Below are 23,371 nucleotides of genomic sequence, written 5' to 3' on the forward strand. Positions count from 1 at the left end.
CTTTCAAAAATCACAGCTCTCTGTACCAAACACCACCCTGATCCCAAAAGATTCTCTTCAGATGCCACAGCACAAGAGTAAAAGGCCTGAACAAAGGAAAATAGCTGGTTTTTATCATCTCCCTTTCATACTGGGGAAGAAGACTCCTTATTACAACCCCAAAGAAATCTTTCATTAACTATACTGTCTTTAGGCTAGATACAGAAGTTTAAAAAAAGATTTGAAAGTGGTATGATACTTCCATTGTCAATGTTATGTTTGCTAAACTCATTTTTCCTGCCCCACTAAAGCCCCTGGTTTTGGGTATTTGTGGTTGAGGTTGGGGGAATATGCACACCATGAGCAAAGATGGCTTTATCACAGCAGTTTTAATGCTCTTAAATGCCTCTCTGTAGCCTTAGCCTCTGTAGCCTCTTAAATGCCTCTCTGTAGCCTCAGAAGAACTGCTGAAGGATTATGTTATTGGCAATATGATGATAAAATCCCTGATTTTGCCTTCTCTCAACTCACTGCATGTCTAGAATCTTGAGCCTGGGCTTTCAAGCCAGTTTGGCGTGGCTATATGTACTCTAATGCCATTTACCATAATACCGCATCCTGGGGTCACCCCACAAAGCTGAATGGTGGGAGATTCTGTGCAAAGCTGGACCATGCAATCCAATCCCACAAGATGTAGGAGCAGCCTCCAGTTTGGATGGCACTAAAAGGGGGATCAGATACATTCATGGGGCATAAGGTGATTGATGGCTACCAGGCCCAATGACCTCATGCTGCCACTGGTATCAGAAGCAGGATGGCTGTGATGCTGGAGAACGTGATGAGGAAGCACTGCTGTGTGCCTGTCCCGACTCATGGACTGCCCACTGGGGCAGCTGGTTGGCCCCCGTATGAACAGAGCGCTGGCTAAGGCCGGCCTTTGCTCTGATTCAGCATGGCTGCCATGTGCTAATTTGCCTTATTATCAAGGCGTTCAGGCAGAGCTGAAATAAGAGTGGGAGTGAATACTAAGGGGAAGAGGTGGCACAGTGGCTTAATGATGCTGGAACTGTCGACCAGAAATGCTTGGCATTCCAGTGGTTCAAGCCCAGCCTCCACCACAAGGAGTGATCTCTGTCAACTCCTAGTCAACCTAACAGGTCAAAAGCATGTAATGCGAGTAGATAAATAGGTACCACCTCGGTGGGAAGGCAACAGTGCTCTGAGACGTCATCCTGGCCACATGACCATGGGATCATCTTTGGACAGCACTGGCTCAAGGCCTCAGAAACAGAGATGAGCATCAGACCGTATTAGCCGCTGGCTAAGCGGAGGTAACTCTGCAGGGACTCCTTTACTTCAATTACTGGGTGGCTTCCCTTAAACAGAAAGCAATGCTATTGCTGACTGCTGTTCCAAAGCATAAGGGGCAGAGTGTGCTGTTCCAAGTGAAAGACTGCAGATTTTCCAGACAAGTTGTATTAAATTTCCCTAAGGATCAAATTACGTGACAGTAAATACACTGACACGTATGGGAAGTTCCCTTCTGATGCAAACGGCAGTCTGGGGGAGTTACCTTCATTAGACCGGTGATGTCAGGGAGGGTCACCTTCCCCCTTCCCCACCCACTGCATTTCTGTGGCTGTCATTTGCATTTCTAGAAAAAGCTCCCATAATGTAACTAAATACCTTTACCATCATGCACAGAGTCTCCCTCTAGCTTTAACGCAGTATCTTTGTACCAGTACGGGAAAGGCAGGCAGGCCGATGCAGTGCCAGCCTGAGACATTTTTTTGCCTCATATGGAACCCAAAACCCACCATCCCCACCTAGGCCAGCAGTTTAAAAAATCTTGCTGCACCAGTTCCTCCCCTCATCTATCCCACCACCTTGTAATGCTGCCCGAAACAGGTAACTTCACTCTGCTACATGGCACGTGTGGGACACTCCAAGGACACGCAAAGCAACACTGATGTTATATTACTATGCAAATTGGGGAGAAGGAGAGAGAACCCTCCTGATCCAAAGTGCAGGAGCATCTCATCTGGGATTCTGAGGTTTATTTCGCTTCGGCCAAAACACAGCAACTTGGATCAGGACGATGGCAGCAGGGGACACCTGGCCAGTTTCCACCACACCCCAAGCTGAGAGCGATGGAGAGGGATTACTGTGACCGAAGCATTTTCCTTTCCACAGCTAATAGCACCTGTGGGAGTGGGGCAATTTGCAGCAGGGAATCTGCACAGACGGAAAGGTTACTGCTGCCATCTAAATTTCCTCCCTCCCCGTTCCACGGCTGCTTTTAGCAACAGAAGCAGCAACAGCAGCAGCAACAAGAGACAACCGCTATCTAGTTCAGCCCTAAGATTCAGAATATAGTCAGGATTAGATGGGGGAACAGAGACAAAAAAACAAAACGAAACGAACAAACAAAACCCCAAACCAGAAAACAGCCTTCCCAGAGCATATTAAGAGCTTCTGTGCTTAGCATGAACAGGGAGAAAGGTGTTCCTCAGGAGTGCTCAGTGAATGCCTCCCGCTGCCCTGTTTGAATGAAACCCCTGCAGGAAAGCTAAACTGATAACAGTTTTATGCAAAACTATGCTCAGAGGTTCATGCAAACAAGACCCAGTTACATGGTGGTAGTTGCATTTCGTTTCTAGGCCACCCAACAGCCAAAGCTCTCTGGGCAACGCATCCTAAGCATAGGTATAGTGAAAATGGATATAACATAATACAAATAAGTAAAATGCAGTGCAAAATTCCAGTCTCCAAAATTTAAACAACTAGAATAGTTGACATATCCCGTCATATGGCATTAAATGCCCAGGAGTAGAGGGCAGACTTGCCCTGGTACTGACAGATGGCAGTGTTGGTTCCAGGGAGGGCTCAGTGGGGAGATTGGTCTGTAATTGGGAAGCAGCACCACAGAACACCCACAACCTTCCTGCTGCCTCCTTCTTGGCCTGCCTAGAAGGAAGCAATGGCAAGAAGGCCTCGCCTGTAGAGCGTGCTGCCTGGGCAGATTGTGGCTGGGAGAGGCTGTGGGCAGGTCTTGTGGTCCCATGCGACAGAGGGCTTAATGGGGTAGAACCAGCACCTTGAACTGGATTCAGAAGTGTTTAGGCAGCCAATGAAACAGGGGCAGGATTGGTCTTACAAAGTTGAACCTTCTGGTCCTGGGGATTAATCTGACTGCTGTATTTTGCACAAGCTGCAGCTTCTAAACAGTCTTCAAGAACCATCCCAGAGAGATTGCATGGTGTTAATCTAACTTTGCTATTAACAGAACATAGATTACTGAAATGAGGGTCAACTTTCCCCCTGCTCTGTATCAGTAGCGTCATAGAAAAAGGCATTTTTCAGACTGGTTCATGACAAGACTACAAAACACAGACAGCCCTTCATGCAGCATCTAAATCAGGCAGGGGAATGTGTGACCCACCAGATATTGCAATTACCAGATGGGACTGCAACTCCCATCATCCCTAGCCACCATAGCCAGCAGTGAGGGATGATGAGAGTTGCAGTTCAATAATTCTGAGTGGAGGCACATTCCCCATTTGTGATCTAAATGGAACAGCTGGCTGTCTCTATTCTACTTTCAAGTAGGTCATTGCAGCAAGCAGCTTCCTGTTCACCAGTGTACACATGAGTAGGCACCCTGAGACCTTCCAGATGTGCTGGCCTACAACTCCCATCACCCTTCACTACTGGTTATGCTGGCTAGGCCTGATGGGAGCTGCAGGCCAAAACATCTGCAGGGAAAGAAGCAGTCAGCTTCTGATCTACAGCAACTAAAAACACTAGCGGTAAAATGGACGACTGTAAATCTGCAGTCTCTGTTTCTATTATTACTGAATTGTTTCCACAAAGAAAGACCAACAGCATTCTTTAAAAAAAATAAAAAGGTTTTTAAAAAATCCTTCCTCCTTTAAAACGAGGAAGGCTTAAGGGAAAGCCTTAAGGGAAGTCTACAAACACCATTTTCACTGCCATAATACAGGTTGGTCACAGCTAGACTGGGAGATCTTTCAAAGAGATGCTCTTCAAACACATTGCAGAGCCTAAAATCTCCAATGCATCTGTGCCTTTTTTCAACAGGGAATAGTCTAAACACTGTTCATAAATGTTTGATTGACAGAAACAGCCAGAGGGCAAAATAATTGTCCAGATGTAAACATTAAAAAGACTTTCTCCACCATTTTGTGAGATGCTTAGAGTTTACCTCAAAGAGGAGTAGTGCTGCTCAGCTGCGACTTGCCCCAGACCTCAGCCTGGGTTCCGGCTGTAGAGCACGGGGTTCTGGGCAAGATTCTCCTCTTTTGGGAACAGGTTCTGATGACCACAAGGTTCTGGTTAGCAACCAAGGCCAGGCAAACATTTAGGGCCCCTTAATACAAGCATGTGGCAGCAGATCCTTGTTATCGGTTTTTGATAAAACGCAATTCTACATAGGCATGGGGAAGGGGAGAAATTCATCTGGTTTGCATTTGAATGTGAATGGATTCTAATTCACACTTCCCAAGCTGATATTTCTGCTGAAACACAGTTATTCTTTAGCATTTTCACTTGTCTTAGTTTTGTGATGTTAAGTGCGCAAAATATGCAAATATTGAGCAAAAGTGCATGAAAAAGGTGCATACTGGCGAAAATAGCATAAGAAATGCCTTATATTAGGAGAAACTGCTTGCAACATTTATATAATAGGCAAAAGAATGTAAAATTGTGTGCATTAGAAATACAGAAAATGCACATGAATTTTCATGTAAATAGTTTGCAGGTTTGTATGAAAATGGGATAAAATGAGCTTATGATTGGAGAAATGAGAAGCTGAAAGAAACTGAAACTGACAGACTGACAACCCATGTTCCACCATTACTAAGTCTGTTTCAGGCACCTGTTGGGTAGTACCCATAACAAGTAGCACATGCTCAGAATAACTTTAAAACTCTTTTAAAGGAATCATTCAAGTATCTGAAAAGGTGGACACATAACCACCAGAACATTCTTTCCATTACCACCTTCCCTGCACAATTCCGCATCCTCTGAACAATAGTTCCTTGTTTTAAAAATCCATTTTTGTAGACAATGCCCTCAGCAGCACCAGAATGAGCATCCCCCAAACATGTCCACTTTAAAGAAATGGGCAGAGGTTTCATCCTCTGAAGCAAGGCTGATCTTTGCTTAAGAAGGGTCCCGCAGCTTTTATCATGCACACAGGTTACCAAGCCAGCTGAGCAGTTTTAGTTCAGTGCCACCATAGCAGTGAGAAAGAAGGCCCATGTATTGCTACCCATAAATAACCATTTGTATGTAGGCTGAGAAGGAGTTTTGCTTTCAATTGGAAAGGTAAAAGTGAATAACCGTACAAACAGGTCTGCATAAACACAGGTTGCCCACCAAAGGTTAAGCCCTGGAATACAGCTGTCTCCAGGGTATGCCACAAACTACTCCATGGTACTCAGAAGAAATGTACTGTACTTGACTTTCAAAGGTAAATATCAAAGTGTGTAATTAGAGACTCACGCCTCTAATCTTGGGCAGACTTTGGAAAGCTGCACAGTAAAAATAGGTGCAATGTTAAAAACTGTAATAATTCATAAACAGTGGCAGTAAATAACAAAAGCAACGTGTTCTTCAAAATCTGCAGTTCCATTCTCATTACTGCATTTTAAATTTCAGAAGGTCGAAATGATTGTACCATGACTAAGCTACAGAATTGACTTGGTTCCATTTGAATTTTTATTTTTACAGTATAACCATATCATACATCACAAGTTCAAACCTCTTCTGTTATATTTTTATACCTTTCAGTAAAAGGGTTACCTTTTCAAGTGTTTTAGAACTTCTATTCCAGCCACAGTAACACACTTAAAAAAAAAAACTTAGATTTTGCACTGAAATTTATTTTCTTGTTATAACATGTACTTTTTGGTTATCTGCATAATTGCAGAGACCCAGAAATGCATTCCAAATCAAGATATTGCAGCCAAATAAGCTTGATATTCTTGACACATTTTGGTATCTACACAATGAGCGTTTCTCCATAAGAGGGAGAGGGAGAGTAATTTTCCAGAACCATGCAGGAATGCAAATTTATCTCTCTCTCTCTTTTGGTAGGACCGAAGCAACAACTGATATGCCTCCTCTATGCACTTGATTGACTTTACAAGAAATTACCTGAGCTTAATGGACTAATTACATTGCTTCCCAGCACCTACCACGGGAATTAAGCAAGTGCTTTGTAATTTAATACATGCTACAGAGAGCATGGAAAACACCACACAAACATATTGACACCCATTCCCTGACAAGAGGGGCTCAGCATTTTCTGTATCATCAGAGTCCCCATGACTATTACTTACGTCTAAGTTGTTTAGCGATTTCCTCACCACTCATCTGATCCTAAGTCTGCTGATATTTTAAAAACAAGACTGACTCGCTGCTGTCTCCACAGAGCCTTAGTCCTGCACAGTAAACAGTTATGTGCATGTCCCTTGAGGATTCCAAGTACAGATCTTGTATGTTACAGTTACAGTGGTGTTCTATCACTTTAATGTCACCTCGTTTGGGAATACTCTTAATTATAAGACTAGCAAAACCTTCCAGGTGGCCACAGCTATTTCATCATGTTACGTTTATCCCTTTATATAATCTGTTTTTCATACTGCATTAAGATTTTTTAGTATTAAGATTTGTTGGCTCCCAGGAAGTTTTCTATTTACACCGGATGTCTAAGGCAACAATCCAACAAACAGGAATTGAAATTAATGAGCATAAACTCTGTGTTAGATTCTGCCCTGTATGCATAAACCATGCCACATTTCCCACTTTATTTGGTGAAAGTTCCTAAAGCGCCAACACTATGTTTAGATAAGTATTGGGATGAGGGTAAAGCGGTCCAGGAGAAAGCAAGCCTTATGTAATATATATGATCTGAAAGGTTTTCTGTATTTACTATCTTACCATTAACCAGCATTCACACATTGTTTTTTGTGGAAATGGGGAAGGAAGAACGTATACCTGATCCGGCATTCTGAAATATTTCATACCAGCCTTCTCCTGCCAGGTTTAAGACTACTGATGAACAGCAATTTAGAACTAGAGGAGGAAATAATAACTTACCGTATATTGCTCAAGGTTCTCACAATATACCCTAAGGTATACATTTTCATAAAATTGACCAGATATATGTGCAACTTGAACCTACAGCTAAACTGCATGATGAGAATAAGGCCTGCCTGTAAATTGTACAGAGTGTTAGAACTGTACGAAAATGGTAAACAGCCATGGGAGGCCTGCTACTGATGCTTTCCTTCCTCTTTGAAATTACATACTGCTGTTCACTTTGATGCAGGAGACATTCTATCTGTTTTACAGATTCAAAGAGCTATCATCTGCAGATGCAGAGAAAATTGCCTTGTGAAATAGTATGTAAATGGCAATTTAAAAAGAAGCAGGTGTCTTCCAAATAGCATCTGTATAGTGGCATAAACAGTAAGAGGACTACTACATGCTCAAAAAGCACAAAATAGAGTCCCCTTTTTGTATCCAGATACAAAAACTGTGTGTGTGTGTGTGTGTGTGCAGTTGCCCACATATGCACACACATACAAAACACAAAGGAGAGCCAGCCCACTGATGCAAGGACCCCCTCCATTTATTTATTTTTAAATCCAGCACATTTCAACCTACACTATTTATCAAGAATATTCAGAATAATTAAGGCAAGGACAGTATCTACTGCTGGCCAGTCAGATTTCCTCATCTCCTCTGAAGCCTCCTCTGCATTCCTAATCTTCCAGAGAAGATTTGGGCAAAAGTAGGTGGGCACTGTGAGAGGAAGTGGAAGAGAAACTCCTATTGCACAATCAGCAGCCCAGACTTAGCCCCAAATATTTAAACCGTGTTTTTTGGCTAATTATTCTAAAATCAAACGCTTAATTAATGCCCCAGCATGTGGCTGAATGCTTCAGTCATTTCCTCTCATCATCAGTGTGAGAGGATAACAAATATAGGGCTCCAAAGATATGTGAAGGTAAACTTGACTTGGTAAGACCCAGACAAAGCAAGAACATTGTCTTTGTTTAATCCTCAAGAATTATCCTCCCAAAAAATCCTGAAAAAGCAAAGGTTTGCTCAAAGTATTTCTAAAATATAATATCATTTGAAATAGATACACACCGAACTTTTACATCTTGGATTTTTTCCACATGCACATTCCACCCACTTTTATGGTGGTAAACAGAACGTATTACCAACCTGTTTCCCTCTATGTTAAGGAAAGCATAGAGTCCTGCAAAATTGATAATTTACGTAAATGTGAAGCCTCCTCCACAGAAGTAACAGGGGTGAAAATTCCTGACTCCAAAAGGAACTTAGTCATTGGAGTATGCTATTGCCAGACCAGAATAGTCAAGGAGGTCTTGAGATGAAATCAGGGAGGCCTCCAACAAAGGCAGTGCTGTAATAATGGGGGACTTCAACTACCTACACACTGAATGGATTGGTGCATGTTCCAGTTCTGACAGAGAGGTTAAGTTTCTGGATGTCATAAATGACTCTGCCCGAGAGCAGTTGGTCATGGAACCAAAAGTGGGGAGGCAGCTTTGGATTTAGTCCTAGGTGGTGTTTATAGGGACAAAGGACAGGATATATATGTTCTTGAGCCATTAGGTAGCAGTGACCGGGCTGGTATCAGATCTAATACACAGTTCAGTGGAAGACTGCAAAGAGGTCCAACACAGTTGTGTCCGACCTCAAAAGAGGGAACTTCACAAACATGAGGGAACTGATAGAGAAGAAGATGAGGAGGGGAATCAAGAAATGTGAATCACTTCAAAGCAGCTGGGGATTACTCAAAAACACTTTAATAAAGACACAGATAATATGCCAACCACAAGTGAAAAAAAGTAGGACAAAGTCCAGGAAATCATCAGCATGGCTAACACACAGAGTCAAGGAAGCTATTAGAGAGAAGAAAACTCCCTTCAAAAATGGAAGACATGCCCAAATGAAAAGAACAGATGGGACCAAGCGCAAGCTTGCACAAGAGGAAGCAAACAGACAATAAGAGAAGCAAAGAAACAATTTGAGGAACACATTGCTAACAATATCAAGGCTAACAAAAAAGAATTCTTTAAATATATCAAAAGAAAGAAAGCAGACAAGGAAACAGTTGGATCCTTTGATAATAATGGAATTAAAGGAGCACTAAGGGTAGAAAATTAGATTGCAGAGAAGCTGAATGGATTTGTTTTGTCAGGCTTCACAGAAGAGGATGTAGAGCAGAGAGCTGTCCCTGAGCTTGTGTATTCAATTGTAAGGGAGTCTAAGGCATGAGGACAGAGAGCAATTCTCAACCTTATTGACAATCTGAAAGCCAGCAAGTCACCTGGTTCATCCTAGAGAACTCAAAGATAAAATTGCAGATCTACTTACCAAAATATTTAACATGTCCCTAAAATCAGTACCAAAGGACTGAAGAATGGCTAATGTAATATCAACTTTTTTGAAAGGAATCCAGGGGGGATTCTGGAAAATTACAGGCTGATTATCTTAACTTCCAATCTGGGTAAACTGCTTGAAAGAATAATTAAGGATAGAATCAGTAAGCACAGAGGGACAAGTCTGCTGAAAAAACTCTGCAGGGCTTATGCAAGGGGAACTCTTGTTTCATTTACCTATTGAGGTTCTTTGAGAATGTCAGTAAGCACGTAGACAGGGTGATCCAGCAGATATTGTTTACTTGGACTTCCAAAAGGCTTTTTGACAAAGACCCTCACCAAAGGCACCTGAGCAAACTAAGCAATCATAGAATAGAAGGGGGTTTCTCTTACGGATCACTAACTGGTTAAAGAACAACAACAGAGTGGGAATAAATGGCAATTTCTCCCAATGAGAAGATATCACAGGGTCCTGTATTAGGACTAATGCTTTTCAACCTAAATAAAAGATCTGGAATTAGCAGTAAGTAGTGAAGTGACCACATTTTGCTGAGGACAGTAAACTTTTTAGGGCGGTTAAAACTAAAAGGGATCAGAAGGAGCACCAAGCTGGGAGAACGGGCATCAAAATGACAAATGCAATTCAATATAAGCAAATGCAGAGAAATGCATATTGGGACAAAAAACCCCAACTTCAAGTATACACTGGCAGAATCTGAAGTAGCAGTGACTGAGTAAGAAATGGATCTTGGGGCTGTAAAGGACAACTCGATGAAAATGTCAGCCCAGTGCTCCATGCTAGCCATAATTAGGAGCAGAACAGAAAATAGAACTGCCAAAATCTTACTTTCCTTCCACAAATCTTTTGTGTGGCTGCATTTGGAATGTGTTCATTTCTTACTTGAAAAAAGGCATGATTGAGCTGGAGAAAGAGCAGAGAAGGAGAACAAGGGGCAGGTGCAACTCCCCATTGAGGAGCGGCTGTAACAACTGGGGCTGCTTAGCTTAGAACAAAGGTGGGAAGGGGAGGCATGACAGAGGCCCAGAGGTTTATTCCTGGGGTAGAGAAAGTGGACAGGGAGGGACCTTTTCTCCCTCTTCCATAATACTAGAGCTGATTGGTGGGAGATTTAGGGCTGATAAAAGGAAGCACTTCTTCACACAGCATATAGTTAAACTATGGAACTTCCTGTCACGGGAAGAGGTGATGGCCGCCAATCTGGATGGCTTTAAAGGGGCATTGGACAGAATCACAAGGAAGGAGGTTACCAGAGGCTGCTAGCCTTGCTGGCTGTGTGCTCCCTCCTTCACCAGCGGTGGCCTGCCTGCCTGCCTGCCTGCAGCAGTGGCCAAGGAGTTTGGGTAGGTGAGGGGCTGGTTGAAGGAGTCTGTGGGCAGCTGGTTTGCCACCGTGCATACAGAGTTCTAGACTAGATGGACATCTGCTCTGATCCAGCATGGCTTTTCTTATGTTCTTGATCTTATCTTCATGTTAAAAAACCCTATCAGATAGTCAGGACCGTCTTAAGGTCATGGGCCTGATGGGCACTTGCCCGTGGGCCCCATACTAATCTGTGTATGTTAACCCTTGGAAAATTGGAAAACTTCAAAATTAACAGTAGTTGTAGTTGTCGTAGGGGCCCAGTACATAATGCTGTTAAGACGGCCCTGCAGCTAGTTCAGAACAAACTGTTGATTTGGTCCATCTGCTCTTCAGCTGCTACATCAGTCTAAGGGAAGCTCTAAGCAGGCAAATATAAACAGACTGTTCCTGTGGGGAATGATCAGGTCCCAGTCAGTGATAGGTTTCTTTTAAGACTCTCCTCTTCTTTTGCCCAGTCAACAAGCAGCTTTTATTTAAGGGCCTGATTCCATTGCTAACAAGCTTGCTTCCTGTTGGTTTTGTTGTGCCAGCTTATGATTTCCATCAGTGAGGATCGTCTGTGTGGTGTTGCAGCTGCAGCTTAGGCCTCAGATACTACATGCCACCTCCTGAATTATGAACCTCAGGGTGACTTTGGGCCAGTCACTGACTCTTAGCCTAACCTTCCTCACAGGGTTGTTGTGAGGATAAAATGATAAAGGGCGGGCTTATAGAAACTACTTTGGGTTCCTTGGAAGAGGTAAAATGGTGGGATATAAAAATAATAATAAATCTAAGAACTGGATATAGGGTCGATGCCACCAAAAGAATGAAGCAGAGCAGCACATGATGGTATTTTGTTACATAGTTGAGTCAGTCAAATTGTTTTTGTCTTACTTTGCTTCAGAAATCAAAAGCTATTGTGAGTATATGCCTACTATCAATTTCATTTGCCAGCTGGCAACACAACAAAAAGCTGATCCTTCCAGAGCAGTCACCAATATTTCTGCAACATAAAGAATATGAATAAATATTTACATATTTACTGTGAGCATAAATTGGGCCTTTGCAGAAATTAATTCCAAATAATATAATTATCCATGGGAAAGTGTCATAAGGAATAGAGAAACACCTTGGCTTTTCTCCTCAGAGTGGCTTCCTGTTCTTTGTTGAGATGCAGTTTCAAGTAACAAGGTAGCATAACTTCCTTATCTATTTTATGGATTTGCATCCATGGAAAAAAATGAGAGTTCACCCAGAGCCCTGGCACTGAAAGTCTTCGGCTCTCAACATTTATTCTCTGCTTCACCGAAAGACTTGTTCTCTCAGTTCAGCCCTCACTTCCATGTTGTGGCATACCCCCTGGCCATGCCATTCCTTCTCTTCTTTTAAAAGAGCACATGTCCATACAAGTCTTTTTGTTGATGTTTTCCCCAAATAACCCAAGTGCTTTTGTAACAGACAGCTGTGCAAGTAATGTAATATGCTGGCAAATAACCAATAACTCTGTATCTTGCTCCAATAAAATTATCTTGATAAACATGAGAGTTATGCAGGCTCACTCCTGCGCTCAAATGGTCCAATAACTCATTATAAAAGAAGGTAACATACAACAGACACTACCTTATATCTGCTTACATTAATCATCTGATAGCTTTTTCATCGTTTGATCTCACTATCCAGCAAGCTTATCAAGTTAGCAATAACACATTGCAGTCACGAGAAATGACACTTCAACAGAGTATGGAATTCAACACTTAAACGGTCTGAAATCCAGAGTGGCCTGAGATATGGGCGAGGAAAAGCTCCTTCTCTCCTCCTAAGCCACAAGCCTTGTGCATCATCATGTGCTGTAAGATCACTGAATTATATGAAGCACATTTCCAGTAACCCTCTCACCACTAGTAACAATAATCTAAGGACAAGCTAAACTAATATCTCCCCAAGCTCCAGCATATAGAATACTGATTGTTGTAGCAGTAACACCATTGATCCTTGGGTCTTTGCCCAACACTATTTCCAGACCTTAGCAAACCTAATGCAAGACAACCTTATTCCCTCTTGTCTCGCCTAGTGTAATTCATCCTCATTCATTATTTGGTGGCTCTGTGGACAGATGCAGAGCAGCGTAAGTTAACCTAATACCTTCATTACCACAGTGTTTTGTTTGGAAGGCTCCTCTGGTTGCACAAGCATGAAATAGGTAGCTGAATCTTTCCAGATGCAGACAGTTAAACACATTACAAATTAAGATAATTTGTACATTTATAAAATGGAGATGAAGGATTAAGATCCCGAAACATCCCAGTGCTGCAGCAATACAGTTCCACCTTTGTTCTTGAATATGTAAGAAGACCCCAAAAAAACTTGCAAAGCATAGTATTCTCAGTCAAGTACATTTGTAACCTATTGTATATTGTGAAACTTCAGATAAAAAGGGTTTAAGCATCAGTACTTTTTCCAATGTTCATTGTGTTCATTTCCCTAGATCAATGTTACTATACAGTTTTGAAAGGCAAAACATGAAACTATAAATTTTCCTTAACAAATGTATATTGCTGTTGCATGCTGTCATCTTTGACTTAGATGCGACTTATTTATTCACCAGATGTATGAATACTTTCCAAATGTCCTCTCCTTGACAATTCTGTGAAGCTCTTGTAAACTAGCAATTGTATACAATTGTTCAAATTTTATGTTCAAAAAGAGCAGTATTACAAGCAACTACTCTGCCCAAACTAAAATCAAAATGTTTTGCCCCATGTGTGATCTAAAGCCTACAAGCTCTGCAATAGCTTTCCTGATCTCAAGAACCATTCTCCACAAAAAGCACAAACAATTCTAACTGTAACATTACTCAGTGCATGAACTGGGTGATATATAGGAAGTGAACTTCCTGGATCTGAGAACCAGCAATGGCTTCTTAATCCCTGAGTCCAGTAGGAAGCCAAGTACAATTAGAGTGGTACAGAATTAAGTACTGATGGAACAGCTTCTGCCAGTAAAACAGTACTGGCTTTAGCATATTGAATTAAGTTCAGATTTCACTTTATTGATGTGGAACCTCACTGAATTGCAATTTTAACAAATGCACATAACTTTTTTAAAAATCTGATTTTTAAAAATTAAAAACTCATTTTTATCTCACACACTTCATTGTTCAGAAGTTTGTCAGCCACTTTAACCATACAATGTGTGTTACATATTTTTGTGCCTCATGCAGGGCCGTCTTAACGCATGGGCCTGATGGGCACTTGCCCATGGACCCCATACTAATCTGTGCATGTTAACCCTTGGAAAATTGGAAAACTTCCAAAATTAACAGTAGTTGTAGTTGTCGTAGGGGCCCCAGTACACTACTTTGCGCGGGGCCCATAATGCTGTTAAGACAGACGTTCAGAATACTTCACTTGAGTAATTTTGTAGATTCAGTTACAATTGTATATACTTAGCATATCTTTAAACTTCATCGCATTTGCAACTTCTTAATTTGCATTTCCTCTACAATCTGTTTTAATTCCCAGAGCTCCAGAGTATTATGGCATTTACACTGCATAAAAACAGATGAAGTGAAAAGTAATAACGTTTTTGATGGGAAACAATTACCCACTTAGAGCTGAATCCTACATTATTTACTCAAGTCAGAATTCCATTAGATGCATTTTTGACTGACCTTCAAAGAGTTGCTATTGAACTTGTCCTTGGGATAACACACTGCAACCTTGTATATATTAATGACTCTCAGAGGAACACACTATCAGTATTGGTGACAAACCAGATAACCATGCGAGTAACTATGCCCAGTCAGCAAGGTTGGAAATGTGTTTCTTGAATAGCTGCGCCCCTACCCTGCCATCAACTGGATAGTAAAAGAATACTGAGAGTCAATAAAATGTTAAGGGGGGGGGGAATGTTCATGCATCACAGCAACCCACTGTGGGATAATTTCCCTGTGGGGTTCTGTGATGTGTACCAGCCTCCAACTTCAATAAAGGATGCATTGCAATGTCATGCCACAAGAACCTGGAAAGGATGAGTTGCTGGCATAGTTAGAAATGATCCACAATCCTAAAACAGGCTACATACAAAATCATGCCCACCATGCAGCATTGAGCCTTCACGCGTCAATGTTTGCAATGGCACAGATGAGGCATTTCCTTTCCCAAAAGGGAAAAAATCTCAAGTCTTTTAGAGGAACATGAGAAATGTTCTGGATAGTGATCTCCATCATACTCTGATAACCAATGCTCATCTGAAAACAGTAAGATTCAAACGAGGCATGTTACCAAAATTAGTTTTATACAATAATCATCTCTGTATTAAAATAGCTGTGGACAAAGGTCTAAGCTCATCTGGATAACTCATCTGGATGAAATGAGTTTACATGGAAGTCAATGCACAAGTTATCTTGACAATGCTAGATGTCATGACAGAATTTGTCTGGTATTACATGCAAATATACTTAACAAAAAGCCCCCAATTAGCACATCTAGACAGCTTTGAGGGTGACATATACTACAGCAGCTAAATGGCACTGGCCAGCTCCCATTTTTGCATTCTCCTCCAGACTCTTTCTCTCTCCACACCTCATAGTCCTGGTACTTGTTCACTTAACAGATGTGTGCCTCAAAACCCATGAGAACAAACGCTACTGGAGCTGAAAAGATTCAGCAGAAAATGGGAAGGTTTAGGGTTAAGGTTCTCCCTGCCCTTTCTTCAGTTCCAGTTTCCTCCTGCCCACAGATTTACCAACACAAAGAACCCATCAGTGTGCATGTGTAGCTTGTCTCCAGTATATTTAATACTAACTGCACCCAAGTATCACTCAAGCAAAGTGTTCCAAACTGAGAGGCACACAAGTAGCCTAAGGGGATGCCTGTACCAGCAGGTCCATTTGAACATAATGGCAGCAAGATGCAGACTAATTAGCCCACACTTTGCTGTGGTATGAGCTTTGCAACCTCTGGTCAGTCCAATTGGCAGTTGCCTCTTGATGTGCAAACCTGGATGCTATGGGTTAACGGTGGGTCAAAAAGCCCAAAGTGAACTTAACAAACAGTTGTAGGCTAACTTTCAGTTACTGAACCTATGATTAAGCCACAGTGTCTGTGTTTGCACATCACAGAGGAACCTCTGACTGAACTGATTGAAATTACTATTAAAAATGGCTGTGGCACACAACTCTAGCAAATTATGAGTTAATTCACCTACAATTTGCTGTCGCTATGTGTGAACCAGGCCAGTGTTTCACCATCCAATCTTGACCATTTAGAGAGAAGAGTCCAAAAGTACCAACTGTGCAAGCGGGCAGATACACATGTGTGTGTGCATGTGCACATGGGCATGCATGCCCGTGTGTTTGTTCATCTAAAATATATTTACTTGTCTACTGGAAGCTTTCTGCTTTCTGTTTTTTCCTAATAAAGTAGCTATATCTGCAACTATGCCTTGTTACACACATGTATGCTTTTTCAAAAATTTAAATTTATTTAAGCTTTTACATACCGCTTATTAGCAATGAAACTCTCAGAACAGCGAACAATACATTTATTTACAGCATTTGCCAATCACCTTAAGAATTCACTCACATATCTCATTTCTACAGGAGAACAGAATGTACCTACAAAAGAGGGCAGTTCCCATATGCTTCTATCTTTCACTCAGCTATGGAGCTAGACATTTGTAACACTTTTTCTGTTCTTCACTTATAAAAGCAGAAAAAGTCCAATAATAATGGTAGTAAAGATGGTTCTAAAAAAGATTTTTTAAGATGTTATGCCACCCCACCATCAATATTATTAACTGAACTTGGTAGAGTACTATGTTAGTAATGTATCTATCAAATTGCAGTGGAAACACTCACATGCACTTTCCTCCTAATAAGCCAACTTCAAGCTGTCTGCTCACTGACAAAGGTCAGTGAGTCAGAAAATTGTTGTGCTTTGGCACTACAGCTGCCTGGCGGAACTAATGAAGGCTCAACCACAGGAAGCTTGGTAGTGAAGTACAGTGTTTGTTACCTTAAAGCCCATGACTCACCTGTGGATAATGTTCCTGCTCTTCAGATACTCTAGCGCCAATCCTATCTCACAGATGAATATCTTCACTGTGTCCTCTTGGAAGCGGACATTTTGTTGCAGGTGGTAACGCAAGTCTCCTCCAAGGAGCAGATCCACCACCATAAACATGTCTTCTTCATCCTGGAATGAGTACCTGGAAGAGGATGCACAGCACATAAATGACACTTCTCGATGAAACGAATTATCTAGATCCATTTCTATCAGGCTTTAGGCCTGGTTTTGGGACCGAAACTGGCTTGGTCCTCCTTGGGATGATCTTGGCTGGGAGAAGGACAGAGGGAGTATGACCCTGTTGGTTCTCCTGAACCTCTCGGCAGCTTTCAACACCATCCATCATGGTATCCTTCTGGAAAGTTTGGCCAGGTTGGGACTTGGTGGCAACACTTTTTCTTGTTGAACTGGTACTAAGAATATGTGGCCAAATTTAATTTCACTAAAATACTGAGATATAGAATTCCACTCCCCATCCTATACTGGGGTGGGGGGGGGGGGAGGAAATGAACTTTATAAGCATAGCAAACTTGTGGACACACTTCTCTAATAGAATACTAAGGTTTATCTAGACCACTTTCAAATCGACATGAAATATAACAGAAAGATAAAAATGGAAATAGCAATCCTGGAGAACAAGGAAAAACACAACTGGTAATGGTGCTTCAAAAAATGACACAAAGGTATTCCCAAGGCCCTCAACCTAATGCTGAAGTGATACATCTGCTCTTGGCTGTCCGGAAACATATTTTGCACTTAATTCCCTTCTCTCTAATTGTTGGTATTTGGGCGCTCTCTACAGTCACTCAGTCACCAAGGAAATGCGCCCTGCACCTGTTCAAGGACACTTCCATCTACTCCTATTTCATGTTTCCAAGTTAAGCCCTGGCAGCAAAAAGTGGTAGGGCTGAGCCTTGGCACAATTTAAGCCCTGATATAGCATCTCATGCTCCCTTTCACACAGCCTTCAACATTTCCCTCAGAAGACCTTTCTGCTTCACTTCTTTTAAATAACAGTAAGTTAAATGTGGGCTCAGGAAATCAATGCAACACAGACTTGGAGCAGTCAAAGTTCTTGAATACAGAGTGGAAAATCAGCTGCTTTTGTGCCAAGAAACTGCCCCAGGGGCCAGCATAATTAAATACAAGGTACAATCACATCATCTCTGAGTCAATGTACAAAGCAAGATGCATAAGTGTGAGCGACCTGCCCACAGAAGACCCAATCATCCAAGCCTTCATCCCTCTTGAAAATGCATGAATGCTGAAGAGAGGCTCTTCACAATGGACCTGCCAAATATTTTCTTCCCTTGAGGCAGGGCGCATGCTTCAGGTACGAAAGGTCACAGGTTCTAGCCCTGCCATCTCCAAGCAGATTGGGACACACCCTTCGCTGGAAACATGAAGAGCTGCTGCCAATCAGTGTAAATCAGTCATCTCTGACCCAGCACCTCCCAGTTGTGCTAGACTACAATTACTATCATCCCCAGCCACACACAGCTATTGGGGTGTGATGGGACTTGGAGTCTGCACATCTGTAGGGCCCCAGGCTAGGAAGGGCTAATGCAGGTTATCTTGGGCTGGGTTGATTGCAGTGTGAAGCAACTTCCAGTCTTTGCTGTGTGTGACAGATCAGGGAACAACCGCTTAAAGGAACCCCAGACTTTCGCACAGCTACATTTTAAAAATTAAAACATTTGTGATTATCTGTCATAATCTGCTTAACTCACAAGTATTCACATATTGCAATGGCAAGGGGTGAGGAGAAAATCACCTTACTGCTCTAAGTTTCCTTACTGTGGAGTGGTGAAATCTGATTTGTCATGTACACATTTTTTACATCACAGACTATAATTCCTATATAAGAAAACATGGATCTAGCATTTTAAAAGGCTCCAAAAGCGGGTGGCGATGGGGAGGAGAAGGATTTGTGATTGTTTTCAGTTCGGAGCAGTACAGCATTTCCACTAAGCTTTTGGGGAAATTGCTTCTACAGGGAGAGATTTTTCAGGACATTGGCTCTGAGTGCCAACATTAAAAATCTGTGTTAACTATGTGTCTGCATACAAGGACGGTAGCATCAAACTGAATTAGCTTTGTAGGCCAGTCTAAAAGCCCTGCTAAACAAAGGAGGATACAAGAAATCAATCTAGTGATCAGTGGAGCTGTTATTTGGCCCTAATGTTCCCTACAGGGTTGTCTATCATCCTGGAAGGGTAGGTGGCCTGTGTTTTAAGAAAAGAAAGCGAGGAAACAATTCCTCAAAGTGCATCTCTCAATCCCATCAGAAGGCTTTCCTATGGGTAGGACGAGAAGACTGCTGAGCACGACCATTCTGAGGTCAGAAAATCAGATAGTGCGTAATTACACTAGATGGTTTCTCCCCAGGTTGCCTCTTTGGCTCCATCAATAGCACACAAAGAAAGAGCCAGCCTTTAGAATTTCCTTGTGAAAGCCTTAGGATGCATTGATATGGCTTTAAATTTGGAGACTGGTAGCCTGCTTCAGCTCTTCCTGTCTTTTAATGATTTTTCTGCACAGACTCCTGCAGGGAATAGGAAAGAGTCTAGCAACCAACCTCTAAGCAGGACATGGCACAAGCTGCATTCATAATCACTTTGATGACATTTGGCTAAAATGGGAGCAGCAGCCTTCCTTACATCATCTACTGTTATGCATTCTTCTTTCAAAAGAGTTCCAGAAATTATTTAGTTGGCAAGCTGTTTGTGTCAGGAGCCTGCTTAATGGAAATGAGCAATGCAGGAGCCATCAGGGACAGAATGCAGCATTACTGGGAAGAGAGGGAGCAATGAGGACTGGAACTGATATCTGACTAGTGCTACAAGGCTTTTAAAAAAAGTTGTGCCCTGCAAGGGGGTAGGAGCTGGGAGAAATTTGCACTCCACTTCAGGCAGCAAAATGCCTTGACTGCATGCCAAGAAAAAAAGTCACAGCTAATGAAAACAATGGGATATTGAGGGTGAATTTAATCTATTTTATATAGCCCAGTTTTCCTACAATTGCACATGGAGTATCCTGTTTGAAAGCACTTATTTCTCCATGTACGCATATTAAAATCCTCTCATTGCAAATGTTTACAAACAGCAGAAAAATTGCACCAAAAAACATATTCTGGAGCTACTTTAATTTCCCTGGTCCCTTTCCCTAAAGATGTAAAGTCCTATAGTTGTTCACTTGCAATCCATATAATCAGCAAACACAACTTATCTCCCAATCTTCTTCTACCACCTTCCAATTCCCACTTCACATGAATGTTAAAAAAGTTTGTTCCAACTGATTCTCATCCAGGACAGTGTTCACTTAAATCCTGCCAGTGGATACACAGTTAGATTGCTTTCCACAGTTAGAACAGCTTGACAGAAAGCCTAACATTGTATCTTTTGGCAGAGTTTCTGCCCAGACCCTACACCACTGGGAATCCTTATATAAATCTAAAGCACTCTGTCAAAACAGGCTGCAAACTGGGCTTTTCTCCAAATGTTGCCTGTGTGTTGAAAAAGAATTAAAAAGGTAAGGAGGTATGTGCAGGCACTCAAAATCACAGTTAATTTCCTTTGAGGCTTATTTCCCCAGAGAGAAATGATTCACTTTTCTTCTTCTTCATCATCATCGATTGTCAAAGGTGTGTCATTAAAGGTCTGGATCCAAAGGCTCAGAGAGGCAAACGCTGTAGATGTTATTTCTCCAGTTTAAGGTACATCACACAGTTCCTTCGTTTATCATGTGGCTTGTTTCCCAAGCACCTTTCACTGCATGCTCAGTGAATGGTGGTAGGCGACACTTGTCCTTTGAGAGGCTACTGTTTCTCCTTGTCTCAATAGGCTAATCCAGCAATCAGCAACTAAGGATACTGCGAGTAATGCCAAAGAAAGTGATGTTACTTTCTTTGCTGTTATTTAGAACTTTTCATATATGAAGAAGTCCGGTGTGGAGGAACTGAGCCATCAGAGAACAAAACCAGAGTTAACAACTAACATGTGTCAAATCCCTATATAGTTGCTTGTGCGCACGAATGTGCACAAACATCCCACCGAAGTAAACTTTGGGAAGAGGCAGTGCTTTAGGCAGGGGATGAGAAGCACAGGCAGAGATAGAGTTTAAATTGCCCCATCCCCAGTTTACAGGAATTTAATGACAACTCATATCGGACACACTGATTGGGCACCACTGCCTTTCACTTAGTCTGGAGGTTTGCAAGTGGCTTTCCAATCTCCTTGGTGACCATTTATATTGTGCTTTGGGTTGTAGGCTCCCTGTAACAAGGGCCGGATGAGATAAAGACCCACAAAGGTAATCAGCAAATCTGTGAGTGCCTTTCAAAAGCTAATTAGCAAGCACAGGATTGGAATCAGGTGTGGCTTTAACACTTTGTGCTTTCCATTTTTGTCCCAGTGAGGACCGAACCTACTATTGTACTGGGGAAAAAATTCCCAGTGGCCTAAATGGATTTCTTCCCAACACAAAGAGCAAGTGTCAGGGAACCAATCTAGATTAGGAACACAGAGAGGGCCACAAAGGATTAAAGACCCCAACCCCTTTAACCAGGGCTTAATCTAGACTGAGCCTAAGAGCATAAGAACATAAGAAAAGCCATGCTGAATCAGGTCCGGAACTCCATTTCTGTGGTGGCAAGCCAGCTGCCCACTGGATCCCTCAGGCAGGATGGGAGCAAGACCTCCCCCGTCCAAGCTCCTCAGCAACTGGTGCAGGCAGGCAGGCCGGCCCCCTCTGGCAAAGGACGGGGCACACAGCCAGCAAGGCTAGCAGCCACTCATCGCTTCCTCCTCATGACTCTGTCTGATCCCCTTTTAAAGCCATCCAAGTTGCTGGCCATCATCACTTTCCGTGGCAGCAAATTCCATAGTTTAACTATATACTGTGTGAAGAAGTGCTTCCTTTTATCAGCCCTACATCTCCCACCGGTCAGCTTCATGGGATGACCCCAGGCTCTCGTATTATGGGAGAGGGAGAAAAGGTCCCTCCCTGTCCACTTTCTCTACCCCAGGAATAAACCTCTGGGCCTCTGTCATGCCTCCCCTTCCCACCTTTGTTCTAAGCCAAGCAGCCCCAGTTGTTACAGCCGCTCCTCAATGGGGAGTTGCACCCGCCCCTTGTTCTCCTTCTCTGCTCTTTCTCCAGCTCAATAATGTCCCTTTTCAGGTAAGGGAATCAGAACTGCACACAATATTCTAAGTGTGGCCACAGCAAGGATTTGTATACGGAGAGTATGACGTTGGCCATTCTGTTTTCAATTCCGTTCCTTATTATGCCTAACACAGACTCTGCATTTTTCACAGCAGCTGCACACTGGGCAAATACTTTCATTGCACAGTCCACCACCTTCCCAAGATCCATTTCATAGGAACAAAGAAGCGAGTGAGTCAGAAGAGCCTCCCAGGCCATCTAGTCTGACCCCCGGCTCCAGCTGGCTCTGCTCAAAACAAACATTTTTATATTAGAACTATATCCCGTTTTTCCGTACACCAAACTCAAGGTGCCTAGATCATTTTCCACCTCCTGCACTCAATCTTATCCCCACAACAACAACCCTGTGATGCAGGTTGGACTGAGAATCTGTGACTGGCCAAAGTCACCCAGTGAGCCCCCAAAGGGGACTAGAACCCAGATCTCCTGAGTTGCAGAGACATGCCACCACATTTAACCATTACACCACACTGGCTTTTCGGAATCAGTCTGCCATGCACACTATTTCCATTAAAACGTGAGTAATTCAATGGTAATTGCCCAAATGTATCCTGCTTAAAATTTTTAGCAAAGTAATGTCATGTGATGTTTACAGTTTGCTTAGTCTAAGCTTATTATAAAGTTCCTAGCATGCATTTGTTTTATTCTAAAATATCAAGCTGAAAACATTCAAAATGTGCTCCTTTAACTCATGCAGAACACAATAAAATATTCAGGTTTAGTTTACAAGGGGTTACTCCTAGACTAGAGCAACAGCTTCAAATAAGAGCAATGCAAATAATGTCTGCATTTCATAGGCCTCCCTGTTAAGCCAGAGAAAACTTAAATACAGTTAAGCTAGAATCTCTTGTCTTGCTGCACTGAGGACCATTAGAAAACAATGCTATCCACAGAACGGGATAGTACAAAAGTTCAACATTTCAGTCCGAAAGGACCACTAAATAGCAAGAGTTCTATGGAGCAATGTTGTTCCCACCACAGCTACATTATTCTATGAAGTCAAGATAACCTAGAATAATGGGTGATTGTGAAGAATAAACAATATCAGTGTAATGAAGCTGAAACAATTGTGTGTGAATATTTGAAAGCTGGTAACTTGCCCAATTTATTATGTCTTTTGAACAAGCAATATCAAATCCTGGATTTAAATTTACATTGTTTATTTGCAATGTGTATGTCAAAATTAGAAGGCTCCTGCCTTTTTGGTATCTTGATTTTGGCAGGCTTAAAATATCTCACATCCTAAGCTATGAACCTTAAATGCTAATTAAATTGAATGTCATTTC

General features: G+C 42.1%; 1 protein-coding gene across 3 annotated transcripts in view; it reads right to left on the reverse strand.

Moving 5' to 3' along the window:
* The window catches only part of STK32A (serine/threonine kinase 32A), a 95,253-nt gene that overhangs the window by 38,334 nt on the left and 33,548 nt on the right, over positions 1–23,371 (reverse strand). For all 3 annotated transcript variants that reach the window (XM_044454135.1, XM_044454133.1, XM_044454134.1), the window contains one exon: positions 16,828–17,001. In XM_044454135.1, coding sequence (XP_044310070.1) covers positions 16,828–17,001 — 174 coding nt within the window. The remainder of the gene's footprint in view (positions 1–16,827; positions 17,002–23,371) is intronic.

Source organism: Varanus komodoensis, unplaced genomic scaffold, assembly GCF_004798865.1.
Source record: "Varanus komodoensis strain SLA01 unplaced genomic scaffold, ASM479886v1 scaffold7_3, whole genome shotgun sequence".
Taxonomy (NCBI): domain Eukaryota; kingdom Metazoa; phylum Chordata; class Lepidosauria; order Squamata; family Varanidae; genus Varanus; species Varanus komodoensis.